This window comes from Phyllostomus discolor, chromosome 3 (genome assembly GCF_004126475.2).
Source record: "Phyllostomus discolor isolate MPI-MPIP mPhyDis1 chromosome 3, mPhyDis1.pri.v3, whole genome shotgun sequence".
In the NCBI taxonomy this organism is placed as follows: Eukaryota; Metazoa; Chordata; class Mammalia; order Chiroptera; family Phyllostomidae; genus Phyllostomus; species Phyllostomus discolor.
The window spans coordinates 125,672,820-125,693,445 of record NC_040905.2 but is presented as its reverse complement, the minus strand read 5'-3'; the positions used below and the strand labels follow the sequence as shown (position 1 = coordinate 125,693,445).

Sequence of the window (20,626 nt, the reverse complement as noted above, 5' to 3'; positions counted from 1 at the left end):
GGGGATTTAAACTCAGGCTTGGCAGCCTTTGGGGAGAGAACCATGCGGTTTTAGCAGAGTGGGGACTCCTGCAGCCATGCAAACACTGCCCATGATGCAGCCACTGCGGCTCCTCTACCACCTGGCTCTGAGCCCCAGCCGGCTCTGCAGCAGCAGCTGTGAGAAGGGGCCACCAGTAAGTGACTCAGGAGCACCGGGTCACCTCTCAGCCGCTGCAGCTGCCACCACCAGGCCTCCACGCTCTGCGCTCATGCTCTCACTGCTGGGGCTCAGCCAACCTTGAAACTACCTGCTCTAGGCCACCTGCTCTGGGCCAGGGCCAGAACACGATGATCTCCACGGCTAGCCCTTTCCACACTGCTGCTGCTGCTGCTGCTGCTGCATCGCTCTCCCAGAATGGGGGATCACCCCCGCCCCCTGCAGCCACGAGAAGAATCACCATGGGGCTTCAGCAGAGAACCTCCATGCATCAGCTGGAGATTCCGGGAACACAGCCAATGGTGCTGGGAACTAAAGAAGGCCTACCAGCTGAGCACAAATTACTGGAAAGAACTGGGTGTTGCCTGAGCCATGGACTTCTATTTCTTTTCCTGAGATACGGTACCCCAGACTGGGCAAAGAGGGGAGGGAAGGGCTGTGTGTGTTTGTGGGTGTTTCAAGGCACTTTGGGATTTTGACAAAGACATTAAGTCATTACTTTTAGTCTGTATAACTCGAATAAATAACTCCTTTCCTTTTCACCAATCTCTAGCATGGAGAGCTATAATTCTCTGGCTTAGGGAAAGGTGAACCTAATACAGGGGGACCCCAGGAGAAATGGGGATCAGTTCGGTAGCACTGTGGGACCCTCTTCCCTGGTAGCCAATTGGGGAGGATCATGGGAAACCACATGCACAGTAGCTTTAAAGTAATACAACTACTTGTACTTGCACAGTAAAGCCCACCAAAACTAGCCAGAAAGGATCTGCCCTATAAGAATAGAGTCCCTCCAGCCCACGAGGTCAATCTCTGCTTGGAGTTGGCCTGCTCCCATGTTCTCTTCTATGAACTCTGGGTGTTCAGTTCAATTCTTTGTCCTCATCACTAAGAACCTGGTTACCTGTGCCCACCTGTGACAGGACCATATACAGACTGAGACAATTGAAGGTTCCATTGTAATTTTATGACATCAAATTCTTCATGGACAGGAGAACACTAATATTCCTATGGTTAAGGGCCTCCAACTTTAACCTCCTGAAGATACGCATCTATTAATTTTCTGAGGTAATTAAGAGAAAGAATTTTGGAGATAGATCTGAATGAGATTCCTCACTCCATCTCTGTGGTCATCACTAGGGCTATTCACAAATACTCCAGTGCTCCCTGGTACATGATCAGACTGGATTTTCTAGCCTCCTTTGAAGTTAGGCATGGCTATATAAGTAGCTTTGGTTAATGACATGTGAGCACAAATAATGTGTGCCACCTCTGGGCAGAAGCTTTAAACTCAGTATATGATTCACCACCTCCCCTTACTTTTTCCTTGAAGGAAGTAGAATGACATGTCTCAAGAATACCTCCATCAGCTTGGGTCCCTAAGTGATTGCAATGAGCAGAGATCCTCCTGGAAATCCCACTGGACAGACAACATTGGAGGCATAAACCTTTGTTGTACTATGCCATTCTTTATTTGGGGTTTTAAATTACTGCAGCCTAATCCGCTTCATCTTTTTTTTTTTTTAACTTATTTAGGTGACATTGAAAAATGAAATTATACAGGTTTCAGGTGTACAATTCTGTAACGTATCATTTGTATATTGCATTGTGTGTTCATCACTCCAAGTCAAATCTCCTTCCATCACCATTTATCCTCTGTTTTCCCATTTATCCTTTTTTAACTCCTCCCTCCCCACTTCTCCTTTGGTAATCACAATGCTGTTGTCTGTATTTTTTTAGGGTTTTTTTTTCTTTTTTGGGGGGGGGCTTAATTCCTTCACCTTTTTCACACAGCCCCACAACCTACTCCTCTGACAGCTGTCACTCTGTTCTCTATAAGTCTGTTTCTATTTTGTTTGTTTATTTTGTTCATTAAATCCCACATATGAGTGAAATTATATGATATTTGTCTTTCTCTAACTGGCTTATTTCACTCAGCATAATGCTCTCCAGGTCAATCCATGCTGTCACAAAGGGTAAGATTTCCTTTTTTACAGACAAGTAGTATTCCATTGTGTAAAGGTACCACAGCTTTTTTATCCCCTCATCTCCTGATAGACATGTGGACTGCTTCCAAATCTTGGCTATTGTAAATAATGCTGCAGTAAACATGGGGGTGCATATATTCTTTTAAATTAGTATTTCAGATTTCTTCACATATATTCCTGGAAGTAGAATTGCTGGGTCATAATAATCTAGCCTATCTTAACTGATGTAATCATGTACTAGTTATATGTCCCCAGACATAACCTCTCTTTGCCTCATTTTCTTCATTTTTGAAATGAGGAAAATAATGTCTACCTTATAAGGTTGTTACTAAGGTACACTAAGATGATACATTAAAATGTTTGGCATACTACTTGATAATAAATGACAATATTTCTATAACATATCTGAGGCAATGTGAAGCTACATGAGACATGAACTTGTTCCGAGGAACAAAAAAAAACCCTCTTATAAAATTAGCAAGTTACAAAAAGGTTACTTGAAGGGAATGTCAAAGTTTTGTAAATCCTTTTGTCTGTAGGTACAAAGTGAGTTTTCGCAGGACCATTATTACCAACTACTGGTGTTGAGTAGAGCTAAGGCCCTTAGGCTAAGGAACAAAGCTTTGCCACATCTAGTTATAAAAGTTCACAAGGGCCCTGGCTGGTGTAACTCAGTGGATTGAGCACAGGCCTGCAAACCAAAGGGTCTCTAGTTCAATCCCCAGTTAGAGCACATGCCTAGGTTGCAGGCCAGGTCCCCAGTAGAGGGCACATGAGAAGCAACCACACACTGATATTTCTCTTTCTCCTTCCCTTCCCCCTCTCTAAAAATAAATAAATAAAATCTTTTTTAAAAAGCTCACAAGGTAAAACTTCATTAAGTATTGATAGCTCTGTAATAAAAAAAAATTCCCAAGCTCAAGGCTTCAAGGGTATAAAAAGCCCTAGTAAATATTACTGTAGTTGAATTAAAATCACCAACTTTCAGCTCAAAATTTTTGTTAATCCAATAAGCAAGGCAAGAAAGAGCAAAAGGATTAACTATTTGAGTGTCTGGTGTCACGCAGTTAACACACATTATCCCATTCAATTCTCACAACAATACTATGAGGTTAACTATTATTATATTATAGGTAAGAAAACAAGCACAAAAAGATATGAATTGCCCACTGGCAAAAAGGAATGACGATAAATGATGAAGTTTTAATTCAAACTTAATTCAAGACATATCGTGCTACTTCAAATGTTTGAAAAACTGCTCAAGAAAAAAGGATGAGGATGAATCAATAGACTAAGAAAGCTATTATTTTCAGGAGCCCTACCTCTACAGAATGAAGCCAGTTGAAAAATTACTAATTTCCCCATCATCTTAAGGTTTTTATGATGATGCTACTAATTAAAGGTTATTGGGGAAAAATGTATGGTATAGATTTCCTTCCTAGAAAAAAAAGAAAACACCTATGACTAGAACAGATAGTATTTGTGTTTCTCAGAGGAATGTACCAATTTTTTTTTATTATAGCTAGATTTGACTAGGCTGAACTTGGGGTTCTCTCACTAAGAAAGCTAAATTTTTGCCATCTGTAATAATAAGTAACTTGGGATATTTCATTCTGCATTTCTTCAGCTCATATTCCAGCCGACTATCTTATTAACACCTCCCAAATCATGCATCTGATTGTCAAACATCCTTTTCCTACTCCTGATGACTATAGTATGACTATTCCTGCAGACAAAAGCAAACAGAATGAGAACTCTAGGACCTCACCATTACTTGGTGATTTTATGTTCAATTTTATTCATAGATAACAATAACAGAAGCGGAAGAGATGAAGGGTCATGTCTGCATTCTGTATCTTAAACTTTATCTTTTTGTCAGATGCTATACTCAGAACATAAGATAGGTTTCCTGCTATGATGGTACAATTAATACCAGAATAATATGTGTTACAAAACTGGGAAAAGGAGAAGCAATAGCAGCATTAGTTAGCAGTAGCACTAGTACAAACCCTATCCTGAACCCCGCCCTATTAGTTATCAAACCATCAATACCAACATTAAAGCTTCTGTTTAGGATTGTAGTAAAGATTGAATTCTAATTGTGAGAATAAAGGATGTCTGTCCATAGAGGTTCTTTCCAGAATCCAAAAGGTGAGGAAAGTTTCAAACCTTGAGTCAAAGAATATTATATTTTTCCCCTCAATATCTGAACTTTTAATGGGTCCTTGGTTTGATGGTGGCTAGCCATAGAGCTTTCCATTAATAACAAGGAAAACAGAGACTGTATGGGAAACAAGCTTAAACAATATTAAGACACCTAAATATAGTATAGTCTTTTTTTGTTTTTTGCTCTCTCATGAAATTATAGAAATAATGGTAAATAGGGAAAAAAGGACAAGTACGGTAGTATATTAAGTGTTATATGTTGATGGCCAGATACACAGAAGAAGGTAACAAGGTTAGAATGGAGGTAGAAAAGTCTGAAAACACTTTCCAGTCATTTGGGGTAAGGATCTAGGGTCCCTCATGAATATTGTTCTCAAATAAGAGGAACAGAGAAAATGAAACTGCCTAGGTCCAAAACAAAGTCAACTTACATTGACACACATATAAAGAAATCCTACACATGAAAGTCTACATCTTTCATCAGAAGAAATGTCTCCAACTCCGGCATTTTCCATGTCTTAGGATACAGAAAAGTAGAGGCAAAGACAAGTAAATGCTTGCTCCTGGCCTTCTTTAATTCTCCTTGCTCTGAAGGCCTTTTGCTATTCTGCTTGGTAACTAGACCAGTTACTCTGACCTGAGCTTTTATCCATTATTGAAATTCCCTTCATGGCTAAGGCACCTTCTTATATAATAGTAACTACAATGTATAGTGAGTGAGAGGTAGAGAGAGAAAGAAGCCAGGAAAGAATACTTGGTGTCTGTGTGTGTGTTAGTTAAAAACTTCATTTAGTTATATTCATTATCCTCTGACTTTTTTTTAAGTTGTATTTATCAAAACATTTCAGTGATTAAAAAACCCTAATAACAGCCCTGGCTGGCGTAGCTCAGTGGATTGAGCACGGGCTGCAAAACAAAGTGTCGCAGGTTCGATTCCCAGTCAGGGTACATGCCCTGGTTGCAGGCCATGACCCCCAGCAACCGCACATTGATGTTTCTCTCTCTCTCTCTATCTCTCTCCCTTCCCTCTCTAAAAATAAATAAATAAAAATCTTTAAAAAAAAACCCTAACATAAGTTTTATTTTGCCGTTTTTTTTTCTTTTGCTAGAAGTGCAAAGCTTCTTACATGTTCCAAAGTTTGATATGTTAATGGGCACAATAAAACATTATTCTTTAGTGATGATTATTAATTATATATGAATCATCAGGCTTTCATGGAAAATAAAATGATGATTGTGGGTTATAATCTTTTCATTTATGCAAGTGTTTTTGTCAAAAAGTTTTATATTTTTTACACTTTAAGCATGGCTGATAAGAAACAGGAAGTTGGTATAACTCCTCACAGAAAAGAAACACTGCAAAAAAGGATATCCTTTTAATTAAAAAGAAAAAGTTGTGTACAAAAGAATGCATATTAAAAAGGAAATACAAAACACTAGAAGAAAAATCTAGTTCCCCCTAAAACCTATACTTAGTGTTGTGATACTTAAGTGTAATTTAGCATATTGCAAATGTTTTGCACAGCTTAGAATAAATATATAAATAATTTTAAATAATGGGATTGGGAATGCTAAACTAACAGAAAAACACCAGAGATGAAAAGGTTATAAACATACATAAATCTCTATCACAGATACATTCTACTTTTCACTTGAACTACAAATTTAACAAGCTGTGCATTTCTAAATTTTCTACATAAAATCTAACTGAACTCCTACTTTCAAAAACTACATAACCTTGCAAAGTCATACATACCTCTTGTATGTAATTATTTTTCTCCAAAATGGAAAGAGCAACAGCTGCACATTCCAGGGTAGACAGGCATCTGTTAGTTGGTTGCATCCGAATTACATACTGACTGGAAATGCTAGATTTCAACTGCACCTGAAACCAAAAAGAGAGTAGAATGTAATATTTGTATTAAAATTAAGCTATAAAGTCTGTGTTTTAAATACTAATTACGTTCATTTCCTTACAAAATTGCCAGTTTAGAAATATTAAATGTACCAATATTTTCTATACATAATATCCTCATGTTACTGTCAAATAGTAGAACAAAGAAGATATTTTTCACATATATCTGACAAAAAAATATATTCAGAATGAACACAAGTTCCTAAAAATCAAAAATGGATTGGCTAATAACCCCCTCTTAATGGGTGAAAGAACAAGATACAAGAATGGCAAATAGGTATGTGTAAAAGGGCTCAACATGATTTAATGTAAATTGAAATCACAGTAATATAACATTTCATACTTACCAGGACAGTTAAAATCAAAATTACTAACAACACCACATGGGGAAGATATGGGACAAATGAAACTCCTGTACATTGTTTAATGGTTTAATCACTTTGGAGAATTTATTTTATGGTTTATCTTGCCATTATTTCTTAATGTAAATTGGTAAGTGTATGTGTGGGTGTGAGTGTATATAAACATAAAGACATATACACATACACATTATGTATAGATATATTTCTTTATCCATGAAGATAACATTTTAACTGAGACAATGACTGAGTTGGACATGAGAAAGACAATACAAATGTGTCAACAATTTGGCCTTTACATTCCTATTTTAATTAAATGAAATTCAAGTAATCTTATGCTCATAAAGCCATATTCCTAGCCCATACTCTAAGAATCACATTTAAACATGTGTGGGTAGGTGAAAATTTCAGTTTTTACTAACAAAATATATAAGAATGGGGGTTGAAGATAGTGGTGTCTAAGTATAAACACATAGCACCTTCCTAAAGTCAGGTGTTTTCTCTTATTTTCTAGTACCTCTAAAGTCCCATGAGTCTCTCTTTCCTTTACACCATTAAAACTTTATCACCACTGCATCTTGTCCCTCAATCGCTTCCCTCCTTTGTTTCTCATTCAGTCCCCCAAGGATGAGAAACATGGGTCTTTAATAAAAGTGCTTTTTGTTCAAATAATTCTCCTACAACTTGTTTCCTTGTTTTCCTCAGACAGAGGAAAAGAGAAGAGGAAATGAGGAGGAAAGAAGGTGAGAGGGAGAGAGAAAGAAACGGATGGAGGGAGGAAAGTAAAATGGGTATCATAAAAGATTCACAACAGAATGTATTTGGTTTCAGAATACATCCTTTAAAGCATGCTTGACTAATAATGTTTTCAATACCATCATATTAAAATTATTCTGCATTTCTACCAATAGACAAGATGAAAAATAGATGCACGGAGGAAAAAAGATGAAGAAAAATGATTGAGAAACAAGTATAATGCTCAAAGAAAGCCTATGATTAACTAATTGTAAGAATAATTCATAATGTTGATTAACTGTAATTACTGATGGTTTAATATTTCATCAGGTCCATCTGTATAGACAACTACTATTTTAATACTCCATTTCAAGTCATCACTGGACGAATTTATAATAGACATCTGATTATAGCAAAACCTTTGGAAAACATGCAAAATTCACAGTAAATTTTGTTTATTGGACTGAGTTTGATTTTTAAAATAAATTTCTTATCTCAAAGAGTTATTTCATTCTTATCGTGACCCACATGGCTATATGACAATTTAAAATTTGAAACTTATCATATGTTACACTTCAGAATATCCTATACAAATCATCTCTCTAGGAAATATCCAGTAACCAGATATATTAAAAGAGTACATAATATCTGTCATATCATTAATATACATTTTATTAGAATATGCTAATATCTCACAGCTCCTCCTTCTATGCCTATGTGCTAGTTCACTTTCATCCATATTTGATTCAATGAGTAAATGAACAAGTGCAAAAAAGAAACACTGTTGATCCATCTTTTTGAGAAGTCACAGGTATCATAACACATAATTTGTTGGAAATTGCCTTATCTTCTTGAATAAAACTTTAAGAAAATCCAAGGCAAAATTACTCAAAGAAAAAATTAATATATAGTAACAGGTTGGTATATAGGAATAAGATTTATTGAAAGACCAGGATTATTATAACAAACCTGACAATAATTAGCCAATCAATCTCAGTCAAGTAATTTAGTTTTTAGTTTCTCCTCTCCTGCAGAAATCAGACACCTGGTCTGATTTCCACCGTAGTTGCAGCCAGTCTTTGTAGCAGATCAGCTGAGGGTCAATACCTCACAGTAACATAGCAACAGCAATTTAGGCTCCGCTACAACAGTGGAGTACACACAGCCCACAAGGAGGGACACACCTAGCACAACCAGCTCAGGTGACTGGGAAGGCTGTGCCACTGGGCCCTACAGGACACCTACTGTATAAGGCCACTCTACCTAGCCCAGAAGATGTAGCAGCTCAACCTAATGCATAGAAACAAACACAGGAAAACAGCCAAACTAAGCAGAAAAATAGGTCCCAAATGAAAGCACAGGAGAAATCTCCAGAAAAAGAAATAAATGAAATGGAGATAGGTAAACTACCAGATACAGAGTTCAAAACAATGGTTACAAGAAAACTCAAGGAACTTAGTGAGAAATTCAACAGCCTAAAAAGGGCATAAACACCATAATAAAAAACAGCCTGAAACAGAGAATACACTAACTGAAATGAAGAATACATTACAGAGAATCAACAGATTATCAGCAATTTGGAAGATAAAAAAGCAGAGAACACCCAATTGAAAGAGCAAAAAAAAAAAAAATATGGCTTTGGGTTTAACATTTAAGTCATTAATCCATTTTGAATTACAAGGCTTCCGAACTTCAAATCAGCTAAGATTCTGATGCTGTTCCCTTTGTGTTCTGGATGATCAGCTAAGTGCCCCAGTTGGGTTCATGAGCAAGTGGGCTCAGCTCCTACCTACTTTGCCATCTTCTTCTTCTGCAATAAGTAATTTTTAAAAGTCAGAAAGTTGATTAAAGCTAGCAGTAAAAAAAGAAATTAAAAGAATGTTAATAGACCCCAACAATAGTCTCTACTGTGCTACTAGGTGAGTAATATTTCCTATCTGTGTAAGTTCTTTCTGACTTAAGAATATGTGTGGATGTACTCCCATTTTTATAATATTGGGTTTTCTGCCTCTTACTGATTTATATTTTAGATAATGACATTTTTACATATTTATATTGCAAGTATCTGGTCAAACTGCATTTTCACTTTCCTAAAATTTTTTGATAACTAGAAGTTCATACTTTCAATAAAGTATAATTTATCAAACTTTTACTTTATGGTAACTACTTTTCATATTGTGTTTAAAAAAATATTAAACACCAAAGTCACCTAAAAGAAGGAGTGATAATTGAGCCTGGCAGACACACAGGGCCTGGAAAGTGCCTATTCCAACCAGCCAGACTAGGCAATCTCATGGCCCATAAGGTACTGAGTAGAGTACACAGAAGGATTTTTCCTCTATACTTGAGGAATAGACTGAGCACTTGAACAGTATTTATACATTTGTATTTACTTGCTTCCTCTTACATATCTGCAACCATTATGAGATTATGCCTGAGACAGACTACAGGAGGATGAGAAGCAAGTGAAATAGAGCTTAATCACATTGGTAAACTATCCAACAGCCAGTCCCAATTATAAAAGTGAGGCAAGCCAAAGCAGCAGAGTTGCCTATGGGATACCCAGCTAATCCTATGAGCAATAAACTTATTGTTATATGCTACTAACATATTTATGGTTGTTTATTGCACAGAATTAATGCAACAATAGATAACTGATACACAGTATAACTTTCAAATGACAAAAAAGATTTTTGGTCTTAAAAATGATCAGAGCTTTGCAATCATTTTGATCAGAGTTCAAAATGAGATCTTCTGCTATGTAAAATAAAAGTGTTGAGGGGTCTAAGATGGTGGCAAAATAGGTGGGAGCGGAGTCCACTTTCCCCTGAGCACAGGTGGAACACCTAGCCGATCTTCTGAGGAACAGAGTGAACAGCCAATGGTATCCTGGCATATGTGAAGGTTGTGAGCCAAAATTGTAAAGGACATTAAAAAATCATATGGTAAGGAGAGTGCTTTGAGATGATAAGGTCCCTGGGACCAGTGCAGGAACCAGTGCAGGAACCAGAGTGACTGCAGTTCCACATCTAGCACCTGCCAGGCCACCCGCAGGATTCTTGAAAGACAGCCATGTCAACAGCACCCTCCCCTGCCAAACAGGGAAGTTTCAGCAGCACCAGGATGGGCATAGATGCTTGAAGTCACTGGAGGGAATAAAGACAAAGTGGCAAATACAGAGGGGTGCTGTGCACCTACCGAAACTGTGGATGCTGGCTGGGTCTTTACCAGAAAAATTAGGGAGCCAGGTGATACCTGGACAAGGGAGAGGAGGTGGACCTTAAGGGACCCTGAGCCTGATAGTCTCTGGTGTGGTTGGAAAGTTGGGCTGGGTGAAAGACCAGCGCTTTTTTAGAGTGGTAGGCTTGAAAAGTAGAATTTTATGGGGGGGGGGGGGCGGGAGTAGGAATGGCTCTTGGTGGCTATTTAGGGAATTCTCCCACAGAGGAATATTTCCACAGCAACCACCCTCACCTCCCCCAGTTGCAACCCTGCAGCCTCTGGAACCTCTGCTGCAGGTTCGCCCCTGCCACTGGGACTACAGCCCCTCCCTACACTCCCCGCAGCTGCAGCAGCTAAGGGAGCCTGGCCAAGCCCACAGCCCCAGCAGCACATGCAGGACCCACCCTCTGCTGCAGCTGAGGAGGCCAAGTGACCACTCTGCCACCCAAGAGGCATCACTGACCCCTCCATGCCCGTGACTGCACCCATTGCTGCCACCCCCCCACTGCCCCCACCATGGTGGTTGTGCACCCAACCCCGCAAACCCAGAGGCACCAGGCACCTGATTCCACCACCCCACATCCCCACAGGAACAGAGAGAGGCCATGCACACATGCCCACTGCCCCAGAGAGGCTTACCACATCCTCCACTGCAGCCACTGAGGAGTGCCCACCCTGCAAGGCTGAACTGATTCACTAAGAGGAAAGAGGAGGCGCCCCCCCGCCCCCCGCCACCACTCCCACAGAGAAGAGAGGCAGGACTCAAGGAGTCAGCAATCCCCAGATAGGCCTAACACAGTGGGGGAGCCAAACTACCCCAAAGAGACTCTGAGAGTCCCTAGCATCTAGGACAGCAAAAGCAAGAAGGTGGTGTGTGAGTTGCCCCTAATAGGTACACCTCAAGGATAGCACAACTGGTGGATTGAAGGCATAGACCTGGAACAGAAAGGCACTGGGGGCCCAACAGTGAACTGAGAAACTGGGCTGGAGACTGGGCAACTGTGAAGAGTGCTGATCAGACCTGGTGCCCATCCCCGCAAAACCACAGGAAGGGACAAGACTGAAACCAAATGTCCCTCAGTTGGCTGCAGCCAAGAAGACCAGCAGAACTTGCTTGGCCGGATTAAACCCAGCAGGAGCTTATTTTTAAAAAAAAATTCCTTCTTCCTTCCCTCCCTCCTTTCTTTTTTATTTTGTCCCCACAAGTCAGACAACAAAACCTGGAGCTGAGAAAGGACCAAAGTTAGACCCAAAGAGGGGTCCATTAGAACAACTGAGACAATGAGACAAATTTCACTTTGTGATTCCAGAGAACTTGCAAGTTATCATATATTTGTATTATTATTTTTTCATCATTTGTACATCTTTTATTTTATTAGTATTTTTTTTATTTCTCTTCTTTCTGTTTAGTCTTCTTCATTTGGTTTGTTAAATTGCATTGTTTGACTGGTTTTCCTTGTTCTGTCTCTCACAGTGTGTTTTTAATTTTCCTTCTTTCATTTCACTTGTGTTCTAATAGTGTACTACCCTATGTTGTCTACTTCCCACTCTTGTTATTCAGATCACATAGATTCTGTCACACGATTTTTGCTCTATTACTATTGTAAATAATAGCTGTTCCGTACAATTGTAAATACTACACAGCACCCCTCCTGGATCGTAGCTCACTTCACTATATCAGGAACTTTATTATTGTTGTGGTTAACTCTGTTTTCTCTCACACTACACCTATGTTCTATCCTTTACTCTCACGATATCTCATAATCTGACCTCCCACAAGCTCACTGCTCTCTAGATACAAGTCACAATCCTTCTCACCCTGCCCCAACAAGAGTCTTACCTTTTTTCCACCCTTTCTAAAAAGTGGCTATTTGGGTGAAATATCACGGTTAACACTATGCCTACCCAAAGGATCTCCAATCTCTTCTCTATGGGTTGGTACTTTAAATACTATAGAATACACTCCTGCTGTCTTACTCTGTTTCGCCTTCCCCCTCCAACTGATCACAAAAAAGTGTAGAAGGGAGCTGTGAACACCAGTATACCTGCTGAAAGAGAGAACCCACCAACAAGGGAACCACCAACAGATAATAATGGAAAAAGGTGAAGGAGTGAGTGGAAGCCAAAATAACCTCCACCCAGGACCATCTGGAAATACAACCAGATGGTGGAGAAATTACCCAGAAAAAACAACTGAACAATAGTGAGCGAGAAGCCTCGACACCTCAAACAGACAGAACAACCAGCTTCAACACAACCCGTGCATACCTGCACAACAGAATACAAGATGTGGTGGATGGACTGACCCTTAGTTAACCAGCTGGAGGGGAAGATCCACCAAAGAAAGATCCAACAACAATCAAAACCCAAAGATGTACAGAGAGCCAACATAAATGACAGTGCAAGACCAGCAAGCTCCCGAGATCAAGGAGACTGCACTATTGAATCTCACAGGACTCCTACCACAGAAGTTTACACCATAAACCCAGAGAGTCAAAACAGATCAATTTAAGAAGCAGAGGCTAACAAGAAGAGTCTTACCAACAACGCAAAGACAAAGAAGCAATCACCAAATGAAAGGTAAGGAGGAAGTCTCAGAAAGAATGCTAAATGAAATAGAGGCAAGTTGACTATCAGATAATAAGTTCAAAGCAATGGTTATAAGGAAGCTCAATGAGCTCACAGAGAATTACCGAAAACTACAGGGAAACTACAATGAACTCACTGCAAACTATATCAACATGAAAAAGGAAATAGAAACTTGTTGAACTATCAACAAGGGCCAAGAGGAAATGAAGAATACAATTTCTGAATTGAAGAATACACTAGAAGGAATCAAAAGCAGTCTAGATGAAGCAGAAGATGGAATGAGCGAGCTGGAGAACAGGTAGAAAAAAACACCCAGAAAGAGCAAGAAAAGGAAAAGAGGCTCAGAAACATTAAATAGGGATTAAGGGAAATTCAGGACAACATGAAACATAATAACATCCATATAATAGGAATACCAGTAGAAAAAGAAGAAGAGCAAGGGATAGAAAACCTGCTTGAAAAAGTAACAATGGAAAACTTCCCTAATTGGATGAGAGAAAAAGTCACACAAATCCAGGAAACCCAGAGAGTCCCAAACAAGAGGAACCCAAAGAGGCCCACGTGAAGACACATCATAATTAAAATGGCAAAATTCCAAGACAAAGAGAGAATCTTAAAGGCAGCAAGAGAGAAATAGGAAATAACATGCAAAAGAGTCCAGATAAGACTAGCAGCTAACTTCTCAATGAAAATGATCCAAGCCACAAGAGAATGGTAAAAAATATTCCAAGTAATGACCGACAAAGGCCTACAACCGACATTACTCTTTACAGCAAGGCTCAATCAAAATGGAAGGCAAAATACGGAGTTTCCTAGACAAAAGAAGGCTCAAAGAATACACCTCCTCCAAACCAGCTCAGCAAGAGATGCTAAAGGGTCAGCTTTAAGAAAAGAAACAAAAAGAGTGAAAGAGAGAACACAGGTACACAACAATGGGAATGAAAACTACCTATCAATAATAACCTTCAACGTAAATGGATTAAATGCTCCAATCAAAAGACATAGAATAGTTGAATGGATAAGAAAGCATGACCCATACACATGCTGCCTACAAGAGACCCACATCAGAAAAAAAGATCTACACAGACTGAAAATGAAGGGCTTTCAACAAATATTCCAAGCAAATTGACAGGAAAAAAAAAAAAGCCAGGGTAGCAATACATCACACAAAGTACTTTATATCACTCAAAGTACACTTTTTAAAAAAGGCCATAAAAAGAGACCCAGAAGATTACTTCATAATACTCAAGGGAAGAGTCCATCAAGAAGACATAAACACTGTAAATATATATGACCTAACAAAGGAGCGCCCAAACAATAAGAAAATATGGGAGGACTTCAAAAAGATATTGACAACACAATTATTCTGGGGGATTGCAACACCCCACTGTCAAAACTAGATAGATCTTCCAAACAAAATACCAACAAAGATATTGTGGTATTGAAAAAATATCCTAGATCAAATGGACTTAACTGAAATATACAGAGGCTTTCATCCCAAAGAAGGAATGTACACATTCTTTTCAAATGTACTAGGAACATTTTCAAAGAGAGACCATGTGATAGGACATAAAACAAGCCTCACAAAGTTGAAGAAAATTTAAATCATATCAAGCATCTTCTTGGACCACAAGGAACTGAAAGTAGAAACCAACCTCAAAAACATTCAAACAATCTCATGGTGATTGAATAGCATACTAATATACAATGAATAGGATAAGAATGATATCCAGGAACAAATCAAAAAGTTTCTGGAAACAAATGAAAATGAACTCATAATAACCCAAAACTTAGGAGACATATCAAAAGCAGTCCTGATGGGGAAGCTCATAGTGATATACAGGCCTACCTAAAATAGATAGAAACATTTCAGATAAACAGCCTAAGCCTAAACCTACAAGAAGTCAAGGAACAACAAGAAAGACAGCACAGAGTAAGTAGTAGGAAGGAAATAACCAAGATCAGAGCAGAATTAAAAGACATAGAGACTAAAAGCACAATTCTAAGCATCAATAAATCCAGGAGCTGGTTGTTTCAAAATATAAACAAAATTGACAAGCTTTTAAGTAGACTCCTCAAGAAAAAAAGAGAGAGGACACAAATAAACACAATCAGAAATGAAAAAGGACAGATTACAACTGGTACCACAGAGATAGAAGCATTGTAACAAAACACTACAAACAACAGTATGCCAAGAAATTTGAAAACCTGGGTGAAATGGACAAATTTCTAGAAAAATATCATCTTCCAAACTAAATCAAGAAGAAGCAGAAAGCCTGAAGACATCAATAACAGCTGACGAAATTGAAGCAGTAATAAAAAAAAAAAAAACCTCCCAAAATACAAAATCCCTGAACCAGGCCATTTCAAAGGAGAATTTTACAAATCATTTAAGGATGCGCCAACTCTAATCCTTCACAGATTATGCCAAAACATCTAAGAAGATGGAAGACTCCCAAACTCTTTTTATGAAGCCAGCATCATCCCTATCCCAAAACCAGATAAAAACATAACAAAGAAAGAAAACTCAGGCCAATACCGCTGATGAACATAGACACTAAAATCTTCAACAAAATATTGGCAAACTGCATCCAGAAATATGATAAAAATATCATACACCATGATCAAGTGGGATTCATCCCATGGATGCAAGGATGGCACAATATTTACAAATAAATAACTGTAATATATCTCATAAACTAAAGGAAAGACAAAAATCACATGATCATATCAATAGATGCAGAAAAAGCATTTGATAAGGTACAGCCCCATTTATGATAAAAACAATCACCAAAGTGGGAAATGAGGGAGCATTCTTCAACATAATAAAGTCCAATAGGAAAGATCTACAGCCAAAATCATACTCAGTAGGCAAAAATTTAGAGCTTTCCCACTAAGATCAGGAACAAGACAAAGAAGTCCACTTTCACCACTCCTATTCAGCGTAGTATTGGAAGTCTTAGCCATGGCAATGAGTAAACAAAAAGAAACAAAAGGCATCCAAATTGGAATGAAGAAAACAAAACTGTCATTGTCTGCAGATGGTATGATAGTGTAAGAAGAAACTCCTATACACTCCACCAGAAAACTACTTGACCTAATAAGTGAATTTGGCAAAACAGCAGGATACAAAGTAAATATTCAGAAATCAAAGGCATTTTGTACACCAACAACGAAATATCAGAAACAGAAATCAGGGGGAAAAAATCTCATTTGATATAGCAACAACAAAAATAAATACCTAGGAATAAACCTAACCAAGGATGTAAAAGACCTATACTCAGAAAACTACACAACACTGAAGAAAGAAATTAAGGAAGATACAAATAAATGGAAGCATGTACCATGTTCATGGATTGGAAGAATTAACATCATCAAAATGTCCATACTACCCAAGGCAATCTATAGATTCAATGCAATTCCTATTAAAGTACCAATGACATATTTCACAGACATAGAACAAACATTGCAAAAATTTATATGGAACTATAGATGACCCTGAATAGCTTCAGCAACTTTGAGAAAGAAGAACAAAGTAGGAGGGGTCATAATATCTGATATCAAACTGTATTACAAGGCCTTAGTAATCAAAACAGTCTGGTACTGGCATAAGAATAGACACATAGACCAATGGAACAAAACAGAGAGCCCAGAAATATATCCAAATCTCTACGGTCAATTAATATTTGGCAAAGGGGGCAGAAGCATAAACTGGAGTGAAAATGGCCTCTTCAACAAATGGTGTTGGGAGAGCTGGACAGCTACATGAAAAAAAATGATATTCAATCACCAACTTCCACCATACACAAAAATAAATGCAAGGTGGATAAAAGACTTAAATATAAGTCATGACACCATAAAAGTCCTACAGAAAAACATGGGCAGGAAAATCTGAGACATTCCACACAGCAATATTTTCACCCATATGTCCCCTAGAGCAAGGGACATCAACAAAAGAATAAACAAATGGGACCTCATGAAACTAAAAAGCTTCTGTACAGCTAAAGAAAACAGCATTAAAATGAAAAGAGAACCAACTGTATGGGAAAACATATTTTCCAATGACAGCTCGGACAAGGGTTTGATCTCCAAAATATATAAAGAACTCACAGGAATTCACTCCAGGAAGACAAACAACCCAATTTAAAAATGGGCAAAGGACTTGAACAGACACTTCACCAAGAAGGACATACAGAGGGCCCAGAGACATATGAGAAGATGCTTAGAATCACTAGCTGTCAGAGAGATGCAAATTAAAACCACAATGAGATACCACTTCACACCAGTGAAAATGGCCATCATAAATAAAGCAATAAATAAGTGTTGGAGAGGATGTGGAGAAAAGGGAATCCTACTGCACTGTTGGTGGAATGCAGACTGGTATGGCCACTTGGAAAACAGAATGGAATTTCCTCAGAAAACTAAAAATGGAGCCGCTTTTTGACCCAGAAATTCCACTGCTGGGATTATACCCAAAGAACCCTTAACACTAATTCAAAAGGACCTATGCACCCCCATGTTCATAGCAGCAGTTTATAATAGCCAAGAACTGGAAGCAACCTAAGTGCCCATTAGTAAATGAATGGATTAAAAAAAAAGTATGGTACATTTATACAAGTATGGTACATTTCCTTGCACTATACAGTGCAAAGAAAGAAGGAACTCCTACCCTTTAAAACAGCATGGATGGAACTGGAGAGCATTATACTAAGTGAAATAAGTCAGGCAGTGAGGGACAAATAACATATGATCTCACCTTTAAGTGGAACCTAATCAACAAAACAAATAAGCAAGCACAGTATAAGCACAGACATTGAAATTAAGAACAATCTGACAGTAACCAGAGGGGAGTTGGGAGGGAATGAAGCCGGGGAAGGGGGAAAGGGTTTTCAGCAACAACTATAACGGATACGTGGACAAAACCAAGGGGGACTGGAATCAGGGGATGGAGGTAGGGATGGATAGTTTGGAGGGTAAATGCAGACAGTTGTAATTGAACAATAAAATATTTTTTTAAAAAAAGAGTTGAATACCTTAAAATGTAATAATTTAAATTGGTTGGTTAAGATGGTAAATGTGTGTATTTTAACACACTAAAGAATGAAAAGAATCTTTCCATTAGATGATACCAGGCGTTTGTACCAAAAATGACATTAAGAAGTCCTCCCCAACCTAACCCCTATCCTACTTTATGGAGTATTTTCTTGCCATTTTATTACTTGCATCTTATTTTCCAAGAATCTTGATCCTTATATACACAATGATCTTTCTCTTTTCTGAGACTGTGCTCCTACTTTGCGCTCTTTATAGACATATCCTTTCTTTCTTTTGCAGCTTTCCTCCTCAGTATCTCTTAACATATTCTTCAGGTCGGTGACACCCTCCTACAGGAAACATGTGTAAGCAAACAATCAGATAAACAAACCAGTCGCACTACATTACCAGGGCAAATAGCTTTACCTTCTATGTCTTTCTGTCATTTTTTTTCTCCACTGAGGAAAATACTCTGGAATAGGATCTTGTTAACTGTCAGAAAAATGCCTAAGATTTATAAAGAAGACAAAAAATACGGAAGTGTTTTCTGTACTACGATACTTAGTGTAGTTTAGAAAAAAGAATTATACCATAGCACAGCTCTGCAGAAGAATTTTGAATCAAAATATTCTGCATAACTAGGAATTGGCCACCTAACAACCACCCAGTAAGTATGAAAATGTAATTTCAGTGAGCAGATTTGCTTATAAAAGATGTAAATTGACAATAAATAAAATTTTTAAGTGAAACTGCTATACAAGTTAAAGAAAGGCTAGAACTGCTTCCCACATTGATATTCAGTGATATACCAAAATTTATACTTCTTGGGAAAATTTTTATTTGCTGTTGAAAACAGTCACTTTGCATGAACAGAGACACATAAAGTAGAAAAAAATTCTAATTAAACTTGGTATAAGACTGAGGAAATAATAAATACTGTGACTTATTTACTTGTGGCTCACAAGTAAAGGTTTATTTATTTAAATAAACCTTCAGCACTGAAACTATGAGGTATTCAAAACTATAGAAAAATTAAGCTAAACAAAATTCTCTACCTGCTCTTGGGATTATATCATAAGGATACTGAAACATCAATTCAAAAGAACCTATGCATTCCCATGTTCATAGCAACACAATTTACAATAGCCAAGTGCTGGAAGCAACCTAAGTGCCCATCAGTAACTGAGTGGATCAACAAACTATGGTACATTTACACAATGGAATACTACCAGCAGAGAGAAAGAAGGAGCTCCTACCCTTTGTAACAGCATGGATGGTACTGGAGAGAATTACGCTAAGTGAAATAAGCCAGGTGGTGAGGAACAAATACCATATGATCTCACCTACAAGTAGAGCCTAATCAACAAAACAGACAAGCAAGGAAAATACAACCAGAGACATTGAAATATAGAACGAACTGACAGTAACCAAAGAGAAAAATGGGATAGCGGGGGAACAGCCATCAAGGAACATGTATAAGAACACATGGACAAGGCCAAAGAGGGTAGGTTTGATAGTGGGAGGTGGGATGGGTGGGGCATGGGGGCATGGCGGGGTGAAAATGGAGACAACTGTACTTGAACAACAACAATGAAAAATTCTCTACCTGGATCGGGAAATGAGTTCCTATTAATTAAAAACAGGTACAAGTAGAAAAAATGGTTTTCTTCATGATTCTCTTTACTTTTCCTATCCTTAGATTTCAGCAATAATACTCTCTCATTCATGACAGGCTAGCTATTATTAAAGAAGGTAAAATGGACAAATAAACACAATAGATTTCTTCATCCATACAACTCTATTAAATCTAAATAATGATTATCTAAAAATATTATTACAATGGTACTATCTTTTAATATTGGTTATATCTGGACTGTTAAATGTATTAAAAATGGTACACATGCGATAATAATGCCATTTTAAAGATACATACTTCAAAAAACAAAATGTCACTTCCAGTCAAGATGGAGGCATAAGTTTGCCTCCATGTACAACCAAAAGAAAGATAACAACAAATTTCAAAACAAAAAAACAACCAGAACTGCCAGAAAATCACACTGTATGGAAGTCCAACAACCAAGGAGTTAAAGAAGAAACATTCATTCAGGCTGGTAGGAGGAATGGAGATGGGCAGCCAGGGAGGAGAGGACACGCTGCAAGGCAGCTGGAGGACTAGGAGGTCCCAAATTTGCATGAAGATACACCAGGAGGAAAAACTGGGGAGCAAAAGAGACCACACAACCCAGGGTTCCAGCACTGGAAAATAAAGCCTCAAAACCTCTGGTGGTAAAAACCTATGGAAACTGCAGTGGCAGGAGAAACTCCCAGCCTCACAGGAGAGTTTGTTGGAGAGACCCACAGGGTCCCAGAATGTACACAAGCCCACACACCCAGGAATCAGCACCAGAAGTGCCAAATTTGCT

General features: G+C 38.2%; 1 protein-coding gene across 1 annotated transcript in view; it reads right to left on the bottom strand.

Annotated features, from left to right (window-relative positions):
- Positions 1-20,626, bottom strand: part of LOC114508265 (tRNA-uridine aminocarboxypropyltransferase 2) — a 124,945-nt gene that overhangs the window by 2,753 nt on the left and 101,566 nt on the right. The window contains exon 5 of the mRNA XM_028526244.2: positions 6,106-6,234. Within this exon, the coding sequence (XP_028382045.1) occupies positions 6,106-6,234 (129 nt within the window). The remainder of the gene's footprint in view (positions 1-6,105; positions 6,235-20,626) is intronic.